This window comes from Diospyros lotus, chromosome 5, assembly GCF_014633365.1.
Source record: "Diospyros lotus cultivar Yz01 chromosome 5, ASM1463336v1, whole genome shotgun sequence".
NCBI lineage: Eukaryota > Viridiplantae > Streptophyta > Magnoliopsida > Ericales > Ebenaceae > Diospyros > Diospyros lotus.
Genome location: NC_068342.1, coordinates 5,010,802 through 5,033,426, shown reverse-complemented (window position 1 = coordinate 5,033,426; position 22,625 = coordinate 5,010,802). Strand labels below are relative to the sequence as shown.

The 22,625-nt window shown below is 37.1% G+C and overlaps 2 protein-coding genes across 2 annotated transcripts; both read left to right on the top strand.

Moving 5' to 3' along the window:
- Positions 1-1,042: 1,042 nt before the first annotated feature.
- Positions 1,043-8,319, top strand: LOC127802070 (phospholipid-transporting ATPase 1). The gene is made up of 7 exons (XM_052337746.1): positions 1,043-3,674; positions 3,794-4,100; positions 5,182-5,869; positions 5,994-6,117; positions 6,286-6,505; positions 7,257-7,715; positions 7,858-8,319. The coding sequence occupies exons 1-7, from the start codon at positions 2,030-2,032 to the stop codon at positions 8,078-8,080; spliced, it is 3,666 nt and encodes a 1,221-aa protein (XP_052193706.1). The 5' UTR covers positions 1,043-2,029; the 3' UTR covers positions 8,081-8,319.
- Positions 8,320-11,360: 3,041 nt separating this feature from the next.
- LOC127802072 (histidinol dehydrogenase, chloroplastic-like) lies at positions 11,361-21,669 on the top strand. The gene is given in 15 exon segments (XM_052337752.1): positions 11,361-11,553; positions 15,541-15,662; positions 15,800-15,852; positions 15,974-16,046; positions 16,453-16,554; positions 16,638-16,739; positions 16,859-16,930; positions 17,003-17,065; positions 17,181-17,222; positions 17,523-17,582; positions 17,722-17,832; positions 19,481-19,627; positions 19,629-19,652; positions 20,796-20,886; positions 20,994-21,669. Coding segments are annotated over 14 exon segments (1,317 nt in total). The 5' UTR covers positions 11,361-11,553; positions 15,541-15,569; the 3' UTR covers positions 21,278-21,669.
- The last annotated feature ends 956 nt before the right edge of the window (positions 21,670-22,625 follow it).

Here is a 22,625-nt window from a genome sequence, read left to right as displayed (position 1 = left end):
GACATTCCTTTCAGTTGTTTCTAGATTTTTGTTTTAATATAAAATTAAACTTTAGCATATTGAACATTATGCAAGGTATTATTATTAATGTAGCAAAAATAAAAATGCCAAGATCATAGTGGTGAGGCAAGAAATAATAAAATAAATAAATGAGAACGTATGACAACTAATAAAAGGCTATTCAACAACGCCTCTGATGTGACAATAGAGGGAGATGCATGCGCAGTCTCAAATATATTATATATTATTGTTCTTCATGCTACTTGATAATTTTAATAATTTTATCTTTTATTTATGATTCTCCCCACGTGCTTCATTTCACCTTTGAAACAATAATATTATATATACATATATATATATTACCTACCAATAATGATCAATAATATTCTTTACAAACCGAGGCAACACATAAATTCATAATAATTTTAGGAAATTATAATAATTATATAATACACGTTTAATATTTTAATTTATATGAATTTATTCGTGTGATTAATATGTTTCTAGAAATATATATATATATCATCTAGAGGGCAGACATGAATGATGGAGGGCAGTCAGCTATTCAGCGCATTGCATTCCTCAATTTGAATACAAATCTGACAGCGAAGAGATTCCGTGCACATTTGCACAAACTCTGTTTAAAGGTATTTTGTTTGTTTGTTTGTTTTTTAAGTATTGACAGGAACCCTGAGTTTGACCGTCTGTTCAAGTTGGGGTCGCAATCTTGACCTCCTTCCCCTCATTGTTGCGGTTTACAACAGCAACGGGTCTCTTCAAAAAAACACAAAAATATAAGCCAAGAATCAAACGCAACGCTACAGTGATGAGTATTCTTTGCATGGTATTAAGAAATTTAAATTTGAAGATCATCTATGTATCTATCTAAAAATGCTTCATCACATTGTATATAAAGAAAATATCAGTTTGGTTGGGATTGAGATTAAAAGAAAATGAGAAAAAAGGGGGTGGAAATGGATGGAATGATAACATGATTAATGAGCAAAGAGGAATGGGAAAAGAGGAAGCTTTGTTGGGTGGCTGCTTTGGGTTTGGGTTTTGAAAATCAAACAAAAGCGACATTATGAGAGGAAGAAGGAAGGAGGGAGAAGAAGGACGCCGGTGGCGGTCAAATTCAGACAGCCCCACTGTGCCCACAACACCACACCCGCTTCAATTATCATCATTATCATCTTCATCTTCATCTTCATCTTCGTCTTCATTTTTCATTTCCATGTTCTTCTGCATAATCAAACGTTGCACCCTTTTGTTTATTATTATTATTATTCCTTTATTGCAACAACAACCGCAATTACAACGTCAGAGATGAAAAACACACGAATAATCAAAACCAATCCTTTTCTCCTCCTCCGTCTTCTAGAACTAGAAGACGACAACTAATCACTGCCCTCTCTCTCTCTCTCTCTCCTTTGAGGACTTTTCGATTTCCTGTGAATTATTGAGATTTTGGGTGTCCGATTTGATCCTATTGTCGCCACCTCTTACGACTCCTACCCAATTTCTTGCAGTCGTCGCCCTTCTCTCTCTCTGGAACCTCATTGACCTTTCAAAATCCCATCTATCTCTCTTCCTCCCTCGCTCAGATATCGCCTTTTTCTTCCGATCCGGCTGTTCTCTGTCTCTCCCTTTCAAGCTTGGCAGCTCGACAGTGAGAAACAGGATTCTGTTATCTTCAGTGGGGTGTCTTGGTCGACCAGAAAGTAAGTTCCCTCCCTGCCCGGGTTTTGGAAACCCAGAAAAAGCTGAATAGGTAGATAAAATCCGTAGCTTTGCTCCTCCGTCTGTCTCTTCACAAAATTGTTTGTGTTTGGTTGCTAGTTGGGCTTTGCGTTGCTTAGTGAACCAACATTTCTGTATCCCTAAGCACTGTCTGTACGGACGCAACTTCCCATTGGTTGGTTTTTTTGGGAGATTTAGTTGAGATCAGCATCTGGGTATTGCATGAATTTTGTAAATATTGATTCAGTTTGCCGGTCAATAGGGATGTTTCTGATCCTCAGATGAGATCATGGCCTCAAACCGGCCCCTTTTGATCCCTTCCCCTCGAACCCCAGGCTCAAACCAGGAGGATCTTCCTTACACTCCCATCTCCACAGATCTGCCTAAACCCATCCCTGCCAATCCCAAACCTGTTGCCCTAATGGAAGTCAATAAACCAGTTGATAAATCCCCAGTTCCTGAATCCGTCCTGAACTCATCGTCTTCCCAGAGAAGTATTTCATCTATACAGTCAAGGGCTTCAGGCGCAAATTCGCTCCGGGAGGTCAGCTTTAGTGATTTAGGTTCCAAACCCGTGAGGCATGGGTCGAGAGGAGCTGATTCTGAAGCACTTAGCATGTCCCAGAAAGAAATTAACGATGAGGACGCGAGGCTAGTCTATATAAATGATCCTGGGAAGACAAATGAGAGGTTTGAATTTGCTGGGAATTCAATTAGGACTGCGAAATATTCTGTTCTTACCTTCTTGCCTCGCAATCTCTTTGAGCAGTTCCATAGAGTTGCATACATATACTTCCTTGTGATTGCCATCCTCAACCAGCTTCCGCAGCTCGCAGTTTTTGGTCGGGGAGCTTCAATCTTGCCGTTAGCCTTTGTGCTCTTGGTTACTGCAGTCAAGGATGCATACGAGGACTGGAGGCGGCATCGGTCTGACAAAATCGAGAACAATCGGTTAGCAACTGTCTTGGAAAACAATCAGTTTCAAGAGAAAAAGTGGAAGGATATTAAGGTTGGTGAAATCCTCAAAATTTCTGCCAGTGGGACTATTCCCTGTGATATGGTTCTGCTTTCAACCAGTGATCCAACTGGTGTAGCTTATGTCCAGACCATTAATTTGGATGGGGAGTCAAATTTAAAGACAAGGTATGCAAAGCAGGAGACCCTCTCAAAAGTTCCTGAGAAGGAGAAGATAAGTGGGTTGATAAAGTGTGAGAAACCTAATAGGAACATATATGGATTCCAGGCAAACATGGAAATTGATGGAAAACGGGTTTCTCTTGGACCATCTAATATTATTCTCCGAGGCTGTGAGATAAAGAACACTACATGGGTAATTGGTGTTGCAGTATATGCTGGTAGGGAGACAAAGGCTATGCTCAACAGCTCTGGAGCTCCATCTAAAAGGAGTCGACTTGAGACTCGTATGAACCGGGAGATAATTCTTCTCTCTCTGTTTCTTGTTGCGTTGTGTACTGTGGTCTGTGTTTGTGCGGGTGTTTGGTTAAGGCGCCATAAGGACGAACTGAATTACTTGCCCTTTTTCAGGAAAGCAGATTTCTCTGAGGATGATCAGAAGAACTATAACTATTATGGATGGGGGATGGAGATATTCTTTACATTTCTCATGTCAGTTATCGTGTTCCAAATTATGATCCCTATTTCACTGTACATTTCTATGGAGCTTGTCCGCGTTGGTCAGGCTTACTTTATGATCAGAGATGATCAGATGTACGATGAAGCCTCAAATTCAAGATTCCAGTGTAGGGCCTTGAATATAAATGAAGATCTGGGACAAATAAAGTATGTCTTCTCAGACAAAACTGGTACCTTAACTGAGAACAAGATGGAGTTCCAATGTGCAAGTATTTGGGGAGCAGATTACAGTGGTGGGAAAACCAGTTCACAGGGTGATCAAGTTGGACACACTGCTCAAGGTATTATATATTTTTCCTTTCATTGCTGAGATATTGATGATGTTTGAACTTAGAACATCTATTTCTCTCTCTTACAAGCTGTATATTTCTTTCTTTTTTATTTTTTGTCTCTTGTATAGTGGACGGGCAGATCTTGAGGCCAAAGATGAAGGTGAAGGTTGATCCGGAGCTTCTACAGCTATCCAAAAGTGGAAACAATACCGAGGAAGGAAAACATATTAATGATTTTTTCCTGGCATTGGCTGCTTGCAACACAATTGTGCCTCTTGTTGTAGAGACATCTGATCCTACAGTGAGGTTGATAGATTATCAAGGGGAATCTCCAGATGAACAGGCATTGGTTTATGCTGCTGCTGCTTATGGCTTTATGCTTATAGAAAGAACCTCGGGTCACATTGTTATAGATGTTCATGGAGAAAGACAAAGGTAACTCTCTTCAACCATTACTTGAACCTTTTCACTTATGCTCCTTTTGGTAATGTTTTGCATTGTTAGTTAGTTACAAATTGACATCCATTTTCAGGAATGTAAGATGGACTTGGGTACATGAGTGTCAGGTTCGGGTGTGTATTTGTAAGGTCACCTAAAAGCCCTTGAGTTTTGGTTATTGAGATGAGTATTCCAAAAGATAGGTACAGGTACTCGGTCTGATAGTGAATATTTAAATGGTTTAACACAAGGTGACATTATCATTTGCAGATGTACTCTGAAGTCTGAACTAATTGGAACTTAAGAAAAAAAATGAGATTTCCATCCCTTACCCAGGTAAAGGCCTTAAAAAAAATTTTCTATGCTGTCAAATGTGTCCTTCCAAGTATCACGCACATATTCCTGACCCTAACCCTTTTTCCTATTCTATGGACACAAGTAAGAAAGGAAGAATGAGAGAGTTAATGTAATATAGTTCCTAGGAGGTTTGGATATAACTTTTGGAGGGTTGGTTGCATTGGCAATGGGAAGATTAAAGGGATGATTTTGCAATCCTCAGAAGTCTCCCACTGCTTCCATTTGTTTAGTGGAAGCATATTGATTATATATATATATATATATAAATATTGGAAAACATATTATTTACTATTCTTGTTGCACATGCCATTACCATCAAAGGATTATTTCAGAACATAGAGACTGGCATGTTTGTTATCCAATGTTTTGATGATTGAACATAACCTTAGTTTCTTTCTTTCTTCATTTCTTTCTTTATTTATTTTTTTTGGGGGTGAGCTGGGGAAGGGGGAGAGGAGCATTGATGAGAATAGAGTGGAAACATTTCCCCCCCTGCAATCTCTGCTTTTCCTGTTATGTATCAAATAGAAAGTTTTTAAGAGACAGGTCGCTGGTGTCTCTCTAATCAACATTGAATTATAGGCCAGTCAATTGTGGAACTGGTGCCTGTGGTATAATTATTTATCACTCTGCCTTTCTTTCTTTGTAAGAGGAATGTTATACCAAGACATGAACAATTATCTCTTGCCTTTGGTGAAATTCCTATTGTTGGGCCATGCAGGTTTAATGTTTTGGGGTTGCATGAATTTGATAGTGACCGGAAGAGGATGTCAGTTATACTGGGTTTCCCTGACAGGAGCGTGAAAGTCTTTGTAAAAGGTGCTGACACAACCATGTTTAGTGTAATTGATAAGTCCTTGAACATGAATGTAATACGTACAACTGAAGCCAATCTCCACTCTTACTCATCAACGGGTTTGAGAACCCTTGTTGTGGGAATGCGTGAACTAAATGCTACAGAATTTGAAGAATGGCAGTCTTCCTATGAGGCAGCAAGCACTGCTTTGATTGGAAGGGCAGCTTTACTGCGCAAGGTTGCTAGCAATATAGAAAACAATCTCAGTATATTGGGTGCTTCTGGAATTGAAGATAAACTGCAACAAGGTGTCCCAGAAGCAATAGAATCTCTGAGAATAGCTGGTATTAAGGTCTGGGTTTTGACTGGAGACAAGCAAGAAACTGCCATTTCCATTGGGTACTCCTCTAGACTTCTAACAGGTCAGATGAACCAGATTGTTATTAATAAAAACTCCAAGGAATCATGTAAAAGGAGTTTAGAAGATGCATTGACTATGTCTGCTGCTTTTCACAACACTGATCAAAGCTCTGGATCCAATGCTCGTACACATGCTTTGATCATTGATGGAACAAGTCTTGTTTATATCCTTGACACTGAGCTCGAAGAGCAGGTAAATATTTGTAATCTAGCCAATCATTTTGTCACCCTCATCGTGTGCCCCTGAACTTCCAATTCATTTCTCCCTCTGGAGATGTGCTATATGCTGACTTGAAAAATTCTTCTCTACTTTTCAGCTCTTTCAACTGGCAAGTAGATGTTCTGTTGTGCTATGTTGCCGTGTGGCTCCATTGCAAAAAGCTGGAATTGTTGCACTCATAAAGAATAGAACAGATGACATGACCCTTGCCATTGGGGATGGTACTCTCTCTCTCTCTCTCTGTTCTTTATTATTTTTTCAGTATAGACCGAGTCACATAAAAATAATGGAAAGCATTTTATCTATCCTATTCAGATTGTATCTTGGTAATAATAGTTTCCATTACCTAGCAAAATAAATAAATAATAGTTTCCGTTGGATGTCCGCAGGTGCTAATGATGTTTCAATGATCCAAATGGCTGATGTGGGCATTGGCATCAGTGGGCAAGAGGGTAGGCAAGCTGTCATGGCATCAGATTTTGCAATGGGACAGTTTAGGTTCTTGGTTCCTCTTTTATTTGTCCATGGACATTGGAATTACCAGCGGATGGGCTACATGATATTATACAATTTTTACAGGAATGCAGTGTTTGTTCTTGTCTTATTCTGGTGAGTGCAATAATTTCATTTATATTAAAATTGAAAACCTATCATCTAACCTTGAATCAGCTTAGCTGACAAAGTTTGAGGACATTGTATTACTATTAGACTTCACATTCAACTGATTTTGAATAGATAGGGAAATATAACATGTTTTTTGTCAAAGCATCAAAATGTACTTTTTTCTCTGTTTCAAAGTGTATATTTATATCTGTATTAATATTATTTATTCTTCTCCCTTTTGTCAGATTATTCTAATTATAAAAACAAGGCCATTATTCTGGCCAAGTTTCTTCATTTCCTCCTCTATTTGGTTTGGATCGTTTCTTCCCTCCAATACTCCATATATTATCTTGGGAAAATAAAAAGGGTTATTTAATGCTGGTGGCTGGTGCAATCTGAATGTGAAATATTTGGATATGGAAGTCTAATCGAAAATTGGATATGCGATAGGGATAAAAGGGTCAGTAAATTTGTGCATTTTCTAAAGAAAATATTTAAATCTAAAGTGAAGAAGATTTTATTGATTCATTTGTAGATATCACTTAGACGTCGCACAATTACCCAGTGTTTTTGTTTCACTGAAATTTCAGTAACTGTAGTTAAATACGGTAGGTTGAGTTAGCAGAGAGGATGGATATAACAGTACAATCAAGCTGAAAACTTTTCTGTCTAGTTTAAACAGGGATTATGCACTAAAGAGAATAAAGAAAAATTTTCTTCATATATCGCTGATATTATTGTTAATTGTATGGTGCAGGTATGTGCTTTTCACTTGCTTCAGTTTGACTACAGCTATCAATGAATGGAGCAGTGTCTTGTATTCAGTAATTTACACGTCATTGCCTACAATTGTGATTGGCATCCTGGACAAGGATCTAAGCAGGAGGATCCTCCTAAAGTATCCTCAACTTTATGGGGCTGGACAAAGAGATGAAAGCTATAACTCGAGACTATTTTGGCTAACAATTGCAGACACTTTGTGGCAAAGTATGGCCGCCTTCTTTCTACCCCTCTTTGCATACTGGGAGACCACAATTGATGGGCCAAGTATAGGAGATCTTTGGACGCTTGCAGTGGTAATTATGGTTAATGTCCATCTAGCTATGGATGTGGTTCGGTGGAATTGGATTGCTCATGCAAGCATTTGGGGATCTATAATTGCAACCTGCATTTGTGTCATTATAATTGATGTCTTTCCTACATTGCCTGGTTACTGGTAAGAGCTGTTTGCTAATTTGTCTTTCACATATTTGATGCATCATGAAGCAACAAGCATGCACTGTAGATGATGTATATATGTAAATGCAGCAGCAGTAGCTCAAAGCCTAATGTTTGTGAGTCTCAAAATAACTTTGCAGGGCTATCTTTCATCTTGTTGGGGATGGACTCTTCTGGGTGTGCTTGCTTGGCATTCCAGTGGCAGCGCTGATTCCTCGTTTTGTTGTAAAAATTTTTGTTCAGTACCATAGACCGTCTGATACCCAGATCGCAAGAGAAGCAGAGAAGTTCGGGAATCTTAGGGAGCTTGGAGGGGCAGAAATCGAAATGAACCCTATTTTTGACCACCCTCCCAGGAGATAAAACAGGTCATTTTGTTCCTTACATCACCTCCTCTTTCTTTCTTTTTCTCTTTGATGTAAAAATACCATATTCTTTAGCCTGCTTTAAGATTACCCTTTTGTTTGCGGCATTTCCAGTGTTATCTATTGAAGAATAGAAATCTCAAGGCTTAGGATTGTATCCTTTATGTTGTATTTTTTCACAGAATCATTCAATGTACAATAGCATTGTTTAATACATCAAGTCATTTATTTGTTTCATTGTGTTGTCGTGTTGTTCTTTTTTTTTTTTTCTTATAGCTATTGATGAGAACCTGCAACATGTACAAGTGAGTGAAACCATGTAATTTGTGTTCCTCTATATTCAGTTTGGAATGGAACATATTCTCTATTGTACCCAATTTGGTTTTTGGAGTTAATTCTGGATTCTTGTTGATTTTGGTTGGATTACCATATAATCCCCTATTTGGTTTAAATTTGTTGGTAGTAACGGTAAAATTGCTCATTTCTGATTGTAACGTCTCGAGCTTAGTATATATCTCCCTTTTGCTTGGGGCATTTCATTAGTCTTTTATCTATTGAAGGATAGAAATCTTAATGCTTAGGATTGCATCATCATCTGTTGTATTTTCTCATAGATGATGATTTGTTGTTCAAATAGGAGCCAATTGTTGTCTTAAGGGTTGAATTATTTTCTCTCAGTGAAAATATGTAATTGTTGTATTTTCTCACTTACCAAATACTGCTTCGAGAGAACTTGGGGGTCTGAGCTCTGGAACAAAGACGACTCCCAGTCAAAGACATCAGAGAGATCAAAACCACGGCAGAAAATTTTGTTCACGTCCACGAAGAATATAAGGTTTCCGGCCAAGGAAGGATTGCAGGGAATGTAGCAATGGTTGAATATAGGAATCGAAAGGAGTGCTCGCTTGATGGCGTTTCTAGCGATAGCCTTTGACTAGAAAGCATTGTGCGCAATGTGGAACGAGACGGCAGCTCAATGGAAGCGCCGAGGTGGAGCCAAGCGGAGCCAGAAGACCGCTGGTCAAGGAACCCTGGCCTGACAAGCAAGCCGACAGGGAGTACGGCCCTGAGATCGAAAGGTAATGCGAATCCAAACTTAGAGGCTGTTTGGCTTAGTAGCTTTTAAGTTAAATAGCGGTTAGCATAAAAGTTGTGTAGTGTTTAAGTTGATAATGTGTTTGGATAAATGTGCTTTTAAGCTGTCAATTAATAATTATGTGTTTGATTTGTAAAAGCTGATAAGTTATCAAAATTGACAAAAAGATTAAAATAAACATCATGTTAAATAATTCAAATAAAATTTATAAAAATATTATTTTTTATAAAAAAATTATAAATTAACTTCTAAATATTAGATAAATTATACATACTTATTAAAAAATATATTAATATAATATATATACATCTTTTATTTTTTAAAATATTATTATTAATATATATATATATATACTTACATGTGTAATATATATATATATATTATATATACTCTGCTACGGACGCTATCGGCGATGGAGGAGGCCGCGATCGAGGCTAGAGGCGGCACTTGATGGTGACAGCGGTCATGGAAGAGGGTCGATGGTGCTCGACGACGGTTGCGGCAGATCTGGAACTTGGTTGCAGTGATGGTGCGACCCAGCTGGACTACGACGATGTTGACGGTGATATGGAGGAGGGGCAACGGCTGTGGCAGCGGTTATGGTAGAGCAGAACTTGGGAGAAGATGATAGAAGAAAGAGATTTGGGAGAAGATGAGGGCATTTTGATATTTTAATTGTCAACGCTACAGCGTTTTTGGGCAAAGCTGGGGGTACCAGCTTTTGAAAAACGTTGGTGTAATAGCTTTTACGCGGGACTGCTTTTACGTTTAAAGTTTTTGCCAAACACTTTACCTTCAAAAGCTGTATAGCCTATCAGCTTTCAAATAGCTTATACGCGGTCAAACCACTAAGCCAAACAGCCTCTTAGTGCCGGACAAGTCAGGCTGGATTTGGATTCCGAAGCTCTTCAGGTGAGTGATAACTTTGTTTGCGAGAGTAGGGAATGAAAACAGCCCGTTCTGGGCAGGGAGCGGTGTAGACGATAGCTGAATGGCGGCGACTCAAGCTAATAATGGGCAGAGGTCGGCTACGTGGGCTGGGTCAGACTAGTCATTCTTTGCCTTATCAACTCAACGGTAAAGCATGTGGAGTTTCAAAAAGTATCAGAGATCAAATTTTTGTGATGATATTTGTCTTATGCAGATGTGTGAATTGAATATCCTGTTCTGTGTGTATAAACTATAATCGCATTCGAATTTACTTTACGAGTAAATCGAGAAGGAAAGTCACTTGATTATTCGGACGAAACTCGAAACTTGGGTTACCAAAATAAAAAAGAAAAACTGGTCTGAAAATTAATATGATGTGAAAATGGCTATTTAAGTGTGTAAATGAAACATATAACTAATTTAAGTGCGGACATGGAATCAAGTAAAGTTCATAATAAAAAAATATAAAAATTTAGATATGTATTTATGCATTTAGCCTATATAAAAAAAACACATATGATCCTGCATGTACATATATATATATACATACATACATACACATTCATGATTTACACATGTATATATAAATATATATATGTAATTAATTTTTGGAAGATATTTTACAAATATCAAAAAATAAAATAAAAATAATTTTATATAAAATATTTTAGAATTTAGGGTATAAGATTTGAATAATTGTGCATTAAAAACTCACAACAAAATTTCATAAAATTTATTATTTAAAAATTACGTAAACATATTTGATTAGCAAATTGGCAGCCCTTTTTGAGTTATTGTGTTATCAATTAATTTATTTTATTTATCCAAAAATTATATTTTAATGAAATTAATTATTTTTGTGGTTCAAATAATTTTCTTTTATTTACATTGAGGTGTCAATATGGTATAATTATTTTTTGAACAAAAAAATATTTCACGCCTTTTACATGTGTTAATTAAAATAAATATAATATATTTGTATATACTTTATTAAATATACAAATTAAATTAATGACACTAAAAAATAGGTAAAACTAATAATTAATTTAAGGACAATAGTTAAAAATGTATTTTTATTTTAAAGTAAGGTGTTTTAATTACATATTATTTTTAACTATGGAATATTTTTATTGGTTAGTTAAATATTTTAAAATACGATTTATTTATTATCAATTAATAAAAATATGTATTTTGTTATATATTAATTTAATAATTGTTACCCTTATTTTTTATTTTTATTAGAAGAAAAGGAGAAGGGCACGACCACGACTGTCAGGGATTGCATTTGCGGGATTTAGGCGGGGGTGTGGTTTTGTGGCTGTTGAAACGGCGCCGCCGGTTGCTCCTGTTAGGCGCCAAGGGTTTGCGTATTGCCGGCCGGCCGGAGTCTAGGGTTAGAAGATCTCGCCTTCAGTCTGGCGTTATCGCCGACACAACACACGAAGGTCTCTCTCTCTCTCTCTCTCTCTCTGTGGTCTGCTGGCCACACCCTTCTCTTTCTGTTTTCATATGAGGTTATGCATATCCATACATTTCTGTATGTACTTTGTTTATATGCATTGACGCGAGCATATAAAATTGTTTCCTTGAGATGACATTCCGTTGCCTTGCTTTTCCTCGTAAACGATTGGTCAAAATTTCCCTAATTGTTACTTGCAATTTTGTGTCAAATCTGGAATTAGGAAGGATTTAAATCAAATGCATGACTCTAGACAGTTCTTTCTGGAAATTCTGGAATCCAATTGTTAGTTTCAGGTCGTGGTTCAGAAGGCCTGGAACTGCAGCTTTATATTTTGTATTGGTTAATAAAATGATCAGTAAAGGTGTTACCTAGGGAACGCTTTTGGAAGTTCCATTTGTTTCATGGTATGCGGTTTGATCACCGGGGAGCAAATAAACAAATCATTTCAAAGATCTCTTTCTTCTTAGCCCACTCAGCTGAAAACCTTGTGGTTTACTTGTTTTTGTAATTGTAGTCTCGCAGATGCAGTCCTCACGGAAGATGAATTTCCCACTGCTGAATTAGGGTAAATCACACTAAAGGCCCAAAACTTTGGTGTTCTTTTCAATTTGGTCACTAAACTTTAATTTCTTGCAAAGTGATAATAAAACTTTAAAATGTTTTGCAATGTGGTCACTAAAGTGATTTTTTGATGGTTTTTAGCTGAAATTGCTGATATGGCAATGATGTGGCGCTGACGTGGCGATGATGTGGCCATTGCCACGTCAGCAATTTTGGTGAGAAATTATCCAAAAATCACTTTAGTGACCATATTGCAAAACATTTTAAAGTTTTGTTATCACTTTGCAAGGAATTGAAGTTTAGTGACCAAATTGAAAAGAACACAAAAGTTTTGTGACCTTTGGTATGATTTACCTGCTGAATTATCTTATCTTCAATCTATGAATGTCCCCACATAACTTTCTGTACCCCACAGGCTGCTTCTCATAACTGAATGTTTCTGTTTTCAACTTAAAATCCTTACTGTCGCGATCAGAAAAGAGATGAGGGCCCCTCATTTGTACTTCTCTAGAAGTTCTGCAGCATTTGTATCTTTGGGAATTCAATTAGGAATGAAGATTAATGCATTTGATTCTTTGCTCAGAAATCCTCTACATCTCTAATTAAGTTCTCACTTGAAAATCCACCTGAGCTCTTTTTTTCCTTTATTTTTGTGAACCATGGCTTGTGCAGGTCCTTTTGTTCAACCAAGCTCTTGAGTGGGGAGCTTGAGCTCCAACTGCATTATGTCCATTGTTTGGTCTATGAAACCTGGTTGCCTTGAAAATTGGCTTAGATAAGCTTGTGCCCAATATCCCATCCAAGTCACTGCAGTTTACTACTCTTATCTTTGAGGGGATTCCTTCTGGGACCAGCTACTCATCATTTCTCACTAAGGTGAGAATGCTGAGAAGCCTTTTTAGATGGAGAAAGCGTTCACAAAGGAATTAGTGCTCTTAGAATCTGTCACTAGATTTGGGATAGAGAGAGATGCTTCCCATACTCGTACATATCTGATGAGAGTTAGTCAACCCAGATGGAGGAGATGGGCCACTGGACAAATGAATTGTTACTTAGAGTATAGGCAGCTTATTAATGAAGTTGGGATTCTAACAACCATAAAGAGTTGCCATTTGATCACCAGTAACCATGAAATTCCTTACTCACTCATCTTGAGTATAGTCACTCTCACCTTTGCCCTGGATTTGGTGAAGTTACTTCTACCTGTGAAAATGTTCACAGGTACCCTAGGGACTATGCTTCAATCTTGTGCGTGCATTGGATATTGACCCACTTGACAAGATAGAGACTAAGATTATAAGGGTCTTGAAGGATTTGAAAGCCAAGTCAACAAGGTATGGCTAGTGGTGAGATTTTAACCAAGTTAGTTTCAACCAAATACATATATTTTGGTTGTTTCATACAGAAATTTCAGTTTTTGTTGTTTGATTCAGTTAATAAAATTAATATTTCAGTTTTAATTGAATAACTAGATTATATATCACTTTAACAAAACTAGTCTTGGACTTGTTGTTTTATTTACAAATATGTCATTAAGTATAAAAGTTATTTTATCCCAAAGGTTTCATTTGTTTTGACTGAAGAAGTTCACCCTATCACGTTTTCTTCTCCTCTCTCTCTCTCTCCATTACAAGTATGCCTCCCCTCTTCTTCTTCGTGCAAACTCAAATTTAGGCTTTGCAAACACAGATCTGGGTTTTGTTAATCCAAGTTTGGCTTTAAAATATGTGTTCAGCTTGTAAAGGAAAGGTAAGGGTGAGCCATTGTTGAGATGCCTCTCCTTATCTCCTGTACTTCTTCGTCATTGACTTACTATTTTTTCTTTTCAGTTTGAGCTCAGATTTGGGTTTGCAAACCTAAATTTGGGTTCGGTGAATAGAGGAGAGATGGAGAGGCATGTGGGTTGCCATATGCCACGCATGTGCCTCTCTCGCCCTCTTCTTCTTTATCTTTCTCATCGCCATCTTCCTTCCCCCCCATAGTGGTGTGTTTATAAATTAATCTAAACCACACAGGGGTTCAGTTGTAATATACCCTTTATTTATATCTTGAGCACTATAAATAAAGGTTCTTCAGAAGGATTGGAACACATAAATGCTCAACAACAGCAATGTTGTTGATCTAGCCAATTCATTTAGTTTATGTCTGTCATGTACCTAGGGTTTACCTAGGTTTTTGATAGGAAATTGAGGGAAATCAGAGGAGTCAAGACTGGGGAAGGGTATTGCTGCAAGAAATGGGGGGAAGAATTATAGACAGAACAACAAGGAGAGGGAAAACAGAGGGAGCAAGAGAGAATGAGAGAATTCATTCAACAATTCAAAAACATATCCTTATCAACCCCAGCTGTGGCTTATATAGCCTAACTGGCTCCCACATGCACCCACGTGCATAACAACAAGCCTAACTAAGGTGTGCTAGAACATTCCTCCAGCTAGTAGCCTCCCACATGCACCCATGTGCATAACAACAAGCATAACAACAGCCTGCTAACGTGAGAATGTCCTGTTTTGCATTTACAATTTATTGCTCCATTATGGAGTTGCTTTGATTTTAGTCATAGCTTGTCATTTTTACACTCTTATTGATTTGATTGAAGGTGGTGATGGACTCTCAAATCCTTTCTTTTAACTGGACCAAGGGCCTTTGTCAACCATATCAGACTCGACACCTTCAAGTAACTAGTGGCCAAGGATATTCGCAGTGCATGTCTCCATGCATGCAAGCAAGTAAACTATTTGTACCCCTTCAATTTCGTGACTCCAATTTTTTAATGTGTTTTGACATTTGAACAATTATGGACCACTCAGTTGGGAATGGATGCAAAAGTCTTTTAGGTTATCTTTGTGTCTTTAATTTGTTTTTTTGCATACTTTGCTCACCACAATGGCCCTCTGAGCGGTACTCTTAGCAATTGAAGAATCTTGCAGATGACTCCATCATTTGGCTTTATATTTTGTTGCTAGTACTCGTAACCTTTTCTTTTTATTATGGTCTCCTCTTGTGGTCAGTCTTCCACTGAACACACTCGCTTTTCATGCATGACTTATTTGAAAATTTTGATTTTGTTATTAGATTCCTCCTTATATTTTTTTTTATTTAGTAACTTATCTAAGGCTTGGTTGTTGTTGTATTTAGTATTTAATCTTTCATATAGCTGATTCTGAGCCTTTGAAAAAGGTTTGCACCATGTGCATGGAGTATAGCTGCCTAATCCTCATTAGCTGATGTGCTTTTATGTGACTGATGTGTGAACTAACTCAAAATGGTACTACTACCTGGTAGTTTTTTTTATCTATGTTGTTTTTATTTGCCTATTTGAGTAAGATAAATCTATATGAAGCTTTTTGCTGCTCTTCCTTTTTTCGTCATCTCCACATGATCATCTTTTTCGTTGATTTTGTTGTAGTATCACGCCATATTGCTGTAAGATGTTCAATGAAGTCTTATAGGTTATCAGAGCTTACACAGGCTGAGGTTAATAGCCTTAAAGCACGTCCTCGTATAGATTTCTCATCCATTTTCAATCAAGTAAGCCATTGTATATTCCTAAGAATCATCCTTTCTGTCCTGTATGAAGCTCTTTAGATGTTCTTTTGTTTTACTGCTTTAATTTTCTTGATCTGATTTGTTAAGCATCTGCTGGACAATGGTGTTGATACTGTCAGGTTAACCCCATTGTTGATGATGTCCAGCGTAGAGGCGATGATGCTGTGAAACAGTTGGTGCTTCTTTTAATCTTTTCTTTTCTGTCACTAACAATGACTGGATTTGGGTTGTTTCTTTATACACTTATCTACTCCAGTAACAAGGTTTCTACTGAGATATTTTTTCTCTGGCAGCTATACTGCACGATTTGACAAAGTTGAACTAGATAAAATAGTCGAGAATGTTGGTGAACTTGCAGATCCGGAGGTAGTTTATTTCTTTAACTTTTACTGAATCCTTTTTATGATACGCTTTACCCTTTGCACAATAACATTTTTCTTAGAACTCTAGTGTTGCATTCTTTTCTTTTCTTCCCTTTTTTGCTTTTCTGCCTACCATGGTTCTGTTTCAGCACCATACTAATCTGCAGGCCTGCGGTCCATATCCCACCTGCATTGACCAACTATTTCCGCAATGTTGGTTGTTAGAGGGATGCTCGATGATGGACCGCCATTCCCGAGTTAGATCCCTAGCTGCATTGATTATTTCTGATGGTTCTTCATGTACCATGTAGAATCTAGATGCACAGAGTCACATTGTTTTTGGGAACTGACTGAAGGCTTGGCCTGGAAATTCTGACCCTAAATGATCCCTATCTCTCTCCTTAATTCAGCTTGATGCAAATGTTAGAGAAGCGTTTGATGTGGCCTACAACAACATATACGCATTTCATGCTGCACAAAAGTTAGCAGAGAGAAGTGTTGAAAACATGAAAGTAAGAGATAATATTGATATATATATATATATTTGTATTTTTGAACATTTTGCTCATTTTGGAGTTTTTGTAATTTCCATCAGGGTGTTAAATGTAAACGCGTGGCAAGGAGCATTGCTTCTGTGGGTCTTTATGTTCCTGGGGGAACTGCAGTTTTACCTTCGACAGCCCTGATGCTTGCAGTTGTATGTTAACTAAATTTACTTAGTTGCTTTACTAATTTATCAAATTTTTGTGTTAGTTCTTGTTGTTGGTTGCCTAGATCATCAGATTTTGTTGACATTTAGTTTATTCTGTATGCTAGCCTGCACAGATTGCTGGGTGTGAAACTGTTGTTCTTGCAACTCCTCCTGCTCAGGATGGCAGCATCTGCAAAGTATTCATTCATCATTGTGTAATATCTTATAAGTACATAACCTGGCAGAAGCTAATCCGTGCTTTTATTCAGGAGGTACTTTATTGTGCAAAAAAAGCTGGAGTCACTCACATCCTTAAAGCTGGTGGAGCTCAGGTTGTAAATCAGAGCTGAGGATCATTTATTCTGTGTATTTGAGTCTTTGGATTTCCATGTTTTTGTTGAATATTTTGTTTTCCATGAGAGTTTTGACATCTCATAACCTTTGCAGGCCATATCTGCTATGGCTTGGGGAACTGCTTCTTGCCCCAAGGTATTTGTTTCCACATAATGATCTCTCAAATATTAGTAGTGCATTTACATAAGTTATTCTTCTGTTTGTCATCTGGATGTGTGTGCTTGTTTAGTCCAATATTAACACTATCCCAACTCTATTGCATTAGATTAACTCAATAATTATCCCATCACATGGGCATGCTTAACTTCCACTAAAGATTGAGAGGCAAACATAGCATCTTCCTCCTAGAAAGGGTTTGCAAACCATTATTCTCATTAGATGTGAGATATATATTTGAAATTCTTTTTACAGGAGTAAATTTATCATTTTTTGTAGGTTGAAAAGATATTTGGGCCTGGAAATCAGTATGTCACAGCTGCTAAAATGATTTTGCAAGTATGCAAATCTTTCCTAAATGACTTGGAACTGGTTCTTCTTTATTCCATTTCTGTATAAATATGGAAGTGTACTTCTGTATATCCAAACTGGTTCTTATCTATTCGCAATTTGATTTCTTTATTTGTTTTCTCATCAGAACAGTGAGGCTATGGTTTCAATTGACATGCCTGCTGGACCATCAGAAGTTCTTGTCATTGCTGACAGACATACCAATCCTATTCATATAGCAGCAGATTTACTTTCTCAGGTGTTCTATTGATTTCTGCAATGCTTGCATCCATTTGCAGTGAAGATTTAATAGGAGAATCTGCTGTTCTAGTGAGTCTGCCTTCATATCTTGAACATATTATGCACAAAAGAGTCAGTTGCTCTTGGGAAGTTTTTCCAGTTGACCCTGCTTGTCGATGCTGGAATGTTTTTTATTAGGAAAATTTTCATTTATCTTGAGATATTAAGACTCAGCTCATTTTCAGTTGTTTCAAGTTTTGCAGAGGAAGTTAATGTTAGTAAATTGCATTGTTATGTAGTTGAAATGCAGCTACGTATTTGTAGTTGCTAGGTTCTAGTTCATCTAATGCATTTACATTCTTAAGCTCTACCATAAGTCTTTCTTGGGGAGGAACATGAGGATGCAGTGGACATGGGTTCTTGAAGAACTTGAATTTATTTCATTCTTCATTACCTTGTGTGGCAAGTTTTTCTTTTTTCTTTTTCTGAATAAGTTACTTTGAATGAAGTTTGTGCTTGCCTCTGGCATTACAACTGTTCTTGATTTAAAAGACCCTTGAAATGACCAATTACATAGCCTGGGTCAGATGATGCATAGAAAATGAAATTAATCCTAAAGTTGCAGACTTTTTGTATTGTCTAGAAATTAGAGCATTGGTTTATAAAATTAGATCTTACAGGTTGTAGATCCCTCAGATGGTGGATAAAAGATGAACTTGACCTTGACAACTCCAAACATTAGTTGTCTGTGGTTAAGTTCCATACATTTTGCAGTATCTAAAACTTAGAACATTAGTTTATAAAATCAAATCATGCAGACCTAGGTTCCATAGATGAGGTTGATATTCCCACTCCAAAAGAATATGATAAATAACTAAATTATATAAAAGAAGAGCTATAGGTTTGAGGCTTATCTCACAAGAAATGTCATTATATCATCAGTTTTTTCTAGAGTAAAATGTAACTTTTATATTCACTACTATGCTTGTAAAATGTTGTTTCTTTCTGATTGAAATGGTTGGAACAAAATAACCTTTGTGATTTTAGGCTGGTATGGTAGTAGATCAAAATCTTGGCAATCAAGGTAATATATGGTGCTTAAATTTTTGGATTCCTGTACCCTTTCTTTCTGCATTCATCTCAATTAGATCTCCTTGATTGCCACTTTCCAGGTGATTTTACTTTCATTCACGTTTTAAGGTAGATACCAGCAAGTTTCCTCAGTATTCAGTAAACTATTATTGTGGATGTTTTATGGTTATCACATGTACTAGTACATCTTTACCCTATCATAAAAGTTATTAAAAAGGAGCAGTATAGTATTATTCACTACCATTGGCATTTAGTTTTCCCTTTATTGATTTCAGTTGACATCTGTTCATTCTCAGCTTAATGTTTTTAACCTGTTAGCCACTTCTTTTATTATCACTATACGTCTTCCTCCCTTCTTTGGTTAAATCTTCTAGAGAGTGCTCTGCGTTATCAGAAAACTATAAAATTCCTCAAGATATTCATGCCGAACCGTTAATATCAAGACTGTCAAGATTTCTGTTGGTATGATAATGCAAGATCTTTGCAATGCTTGATAAACATGGCACAAAAATAGAGCAGTTTAGATAATTCTTCTGCTCCTGTTGCTTATTGAACCTCTCCTTTAAAATTTTCAGGCTGAACATGGCCCTGATAGTCAAGTTGTTCTTGTTATTGTTGGGGATGGTGTTGATTTATCGGCTATTCAGGAGGAAATCAGCAAGCAGTGCAAAAACCTTCCCAGGGGAGATTTTGCTGCAAAAGCACTAACTCACAGTTTCACCTGTCTTTGCTCGTGATATGGTTGAGGTTAACTTTCTTATTCATCATTCAGTTTAGATGGATACAAGTATATATCTTTCCTATATGACATGCTTTCCTGCACGGGTTGCTTGTACAAAAAATAGTTTTAAGTTCATTGTTACCATTCCAGATTACATTTTAAACTTGAAGAAAATGGTAAGTAGTTTGTGGGCATGCTTCTTGTCCAAAATACTTCTTCTCAACTTTAGAATACTATTCAAGGCTTACTTCTCAGCCGTTGGTTTCAAATTAAATTTAAGGAACTGAGTCTTTTTCTGCAATTATTGCTTCTTCATGGTTTTTAGGCCCAAATATTTGAGGTATTTCTGGACAAGGTTATTTGCTTGGAATTTTTGTGTCATGGAGCGTTCCAAGTAGTTTTGGTTATTGGCTTCTATATGGCTGTTCTTTTGATTTTTCTATCAATTTGTACTCGTCTGTTAAGTAGCTAGTTGGTATATGATTTTAAAAAACTCACAGACAAGGACTGCACTTTTGCATAAATTGATCTTTTTTGAGGAGCACTTTTTGTGCTTAAATTTCCTATTTCAGCAGTACTCTTCCCTTGCAACTGACCATATATTCTTTCTTCATTTCCAGGATTTATAACTCAAAACATGGTTAACTTATTTCTTTCTATGTTATATCATATTATTAAGTATTTGGTTCAATATTCGTTCGTGAAAGTCTCTTGCTGGAATCTCCTAATGGAGCAACTTATGGATGTCCTGTATTACAAAATTGCTATAACTTGGCACGGTGGACTTGCATGCTTTATCTAGTCTTTTGCCATAAGAAAACATATTGACTAGTGTATGCATATTTTGTTTCCAGATGCATTACCCCATAGACAATTGTATTTTGTATGGCATATTCGTGCAACTTATTGTGAAATATTTAATTTTTACTATGGGATGGAAAGTGATCCTTCAACAAGTTATAGACTACATGCTAAAAAGTATCATGGGGATGGAAGAAATATGGTGGTTCTAGGAAGTAGTAACTGGAAGCTTCACAATATGTATATATCCGTAGTCTTTTTTGTTTGTTGCATTTCATTCATTTTTCTTTTTGTTTTTTTTATTATGTAATTGGAAATCTTATTTCACTGGAGGCTCTTACAGCTAAATTGATAATTGGGACTTTCAGGCGATCTCCTTTTCAAACTTGTATGCCCCCGAGCACCTAATTGTTAATGTGAAAGATGCAGAGAAATGGGAGAGTTTCATTGACAATGCAGGTGTAGTGCTATTTCATCTTGCGTCACTTTCCCATCTGCAATTGAGTCAGCATTGTATATCATCTGTTATCTTATTTGTGTAACAGTATTGGCGGTATCCCGTGCAGGTTCTGTCTTTTTGGGGCAGTGGACTCCGGAGAGTGTAGGTGATTATGCAAGTGGGACAAATCATGTCCTTCCAACTTATGGTTATGCACGAATGTATGGTGGGGTGTCATTAGACTCCTTTCTGAAGTACATGACTATACAGTCACTGACAGAGGAAGGCTTGATGAAGCTTGGTCCTTACGTGGCGACTATGGCTGAAGTTGAGGGTCTGGAAGCCCATAAAAGAGCTGTAACCCTTAGACTCCAGGAAATTGAAGCAAGGCAGCTCTCCCAGATGAAATAATGTCCTTAAGCCACTCACATACTTTTACTGCCATTTTTGTGAAATTCTTTCCCCGACTGAGATTTGCCTTCATCAAATTTAAGTTGCCACAAGGAGTTCCACCGAAATCTGATTTGGAGAGCGCTGATTGGACTTGAGTACTGGGAAAGGTTTTTATCCATGGACATCCGAGGCGGCGTTTTCTATTTGATTTGGTCACTACAAGCTTGGCCAGTAAGAAATGCTTTGTCTCTCTATTCGTGTCCTTTTCAATGTACTGTATACTTCATGCTTTGAGGGTATAGGTCACAGTTGAGGATTACTGACCTTATGCTTTTTATTATATAGAAGTACAACTGGAACAACCAAGTATAACCTTTGAATCTACCAGTTACATTTTTTAATTTACCCTATCATCAACTCCCATGCTGTTAATATTTTAATCGAAGGAATTCTGAGGTAGAAACTGGTTTAGATCAATATGCCTAGCCTAGTGGGTACATGAAATATTGTAGTCCAGTTCCTTCCCCAAATGGCAAAATAGTAACCCATAAATGATGTGCTGAATTGGGAATGGGGGCCTTATCTTAGTAGTCATACTTGAACTGCTCTGCCAATGGAGCACAGCCATAGGCCCATAGAATGTTTTGCGCCAATGCTTCATGTTGTTATTAGTGTTTTGCCACATAAATATTGCAATCAATCTGTGTACTTGGCATTATTTTGCTAATATGTTTCCCTGTGGGTACACTGGAGGAAAGAGATTTTCTCCAACATATGTTTTTTTTTTTTTTTTTTTTTTTTTGGGGGGGGGGGGGTCTTACAGTTTAGGTACATAGTTGTTTGGATTGACATATGTATGAATTAGTTATTTTCTGGTAACTTGGTAATAGCAGTGGGTAACTTGGTTCTTTTGTGACTAGAAGATTATGGGTTTAAGTCATGAAAACAGCGTTTTTGAAGTCATGTACAAAAACAACCCTCTCTAACCCCTGCACTGGGGATGCCCTTCTTTCTACACGAGTTAGTATTACTAACACATATCTAATGATGTGAATACTTGGCATTTGATGAGACTTGTGCCAAAGCATGCTCCTTTTGGAAGTTTAAGCTAGAAAGGGTGGGGATGAAGTGCATCATTTGAGTTCATTCTGAGTCCAGCCTTAAAAATGTGAGTAGTTAGTGCGGGTTATGGATAAATAGTCTGTGAGGACCTCGGCCTTTTGTTAGCCTAACTAGTCACGCTCACGTGCACTGCACACGCTAAGGCAACTAATTTTTCATCCTAAAATAATTTTGCATGGAAAATAATGTCTATACAAGCAAAAAGAAAATATATACACAATGCAGTTCCCTTTTTATCTCGTGT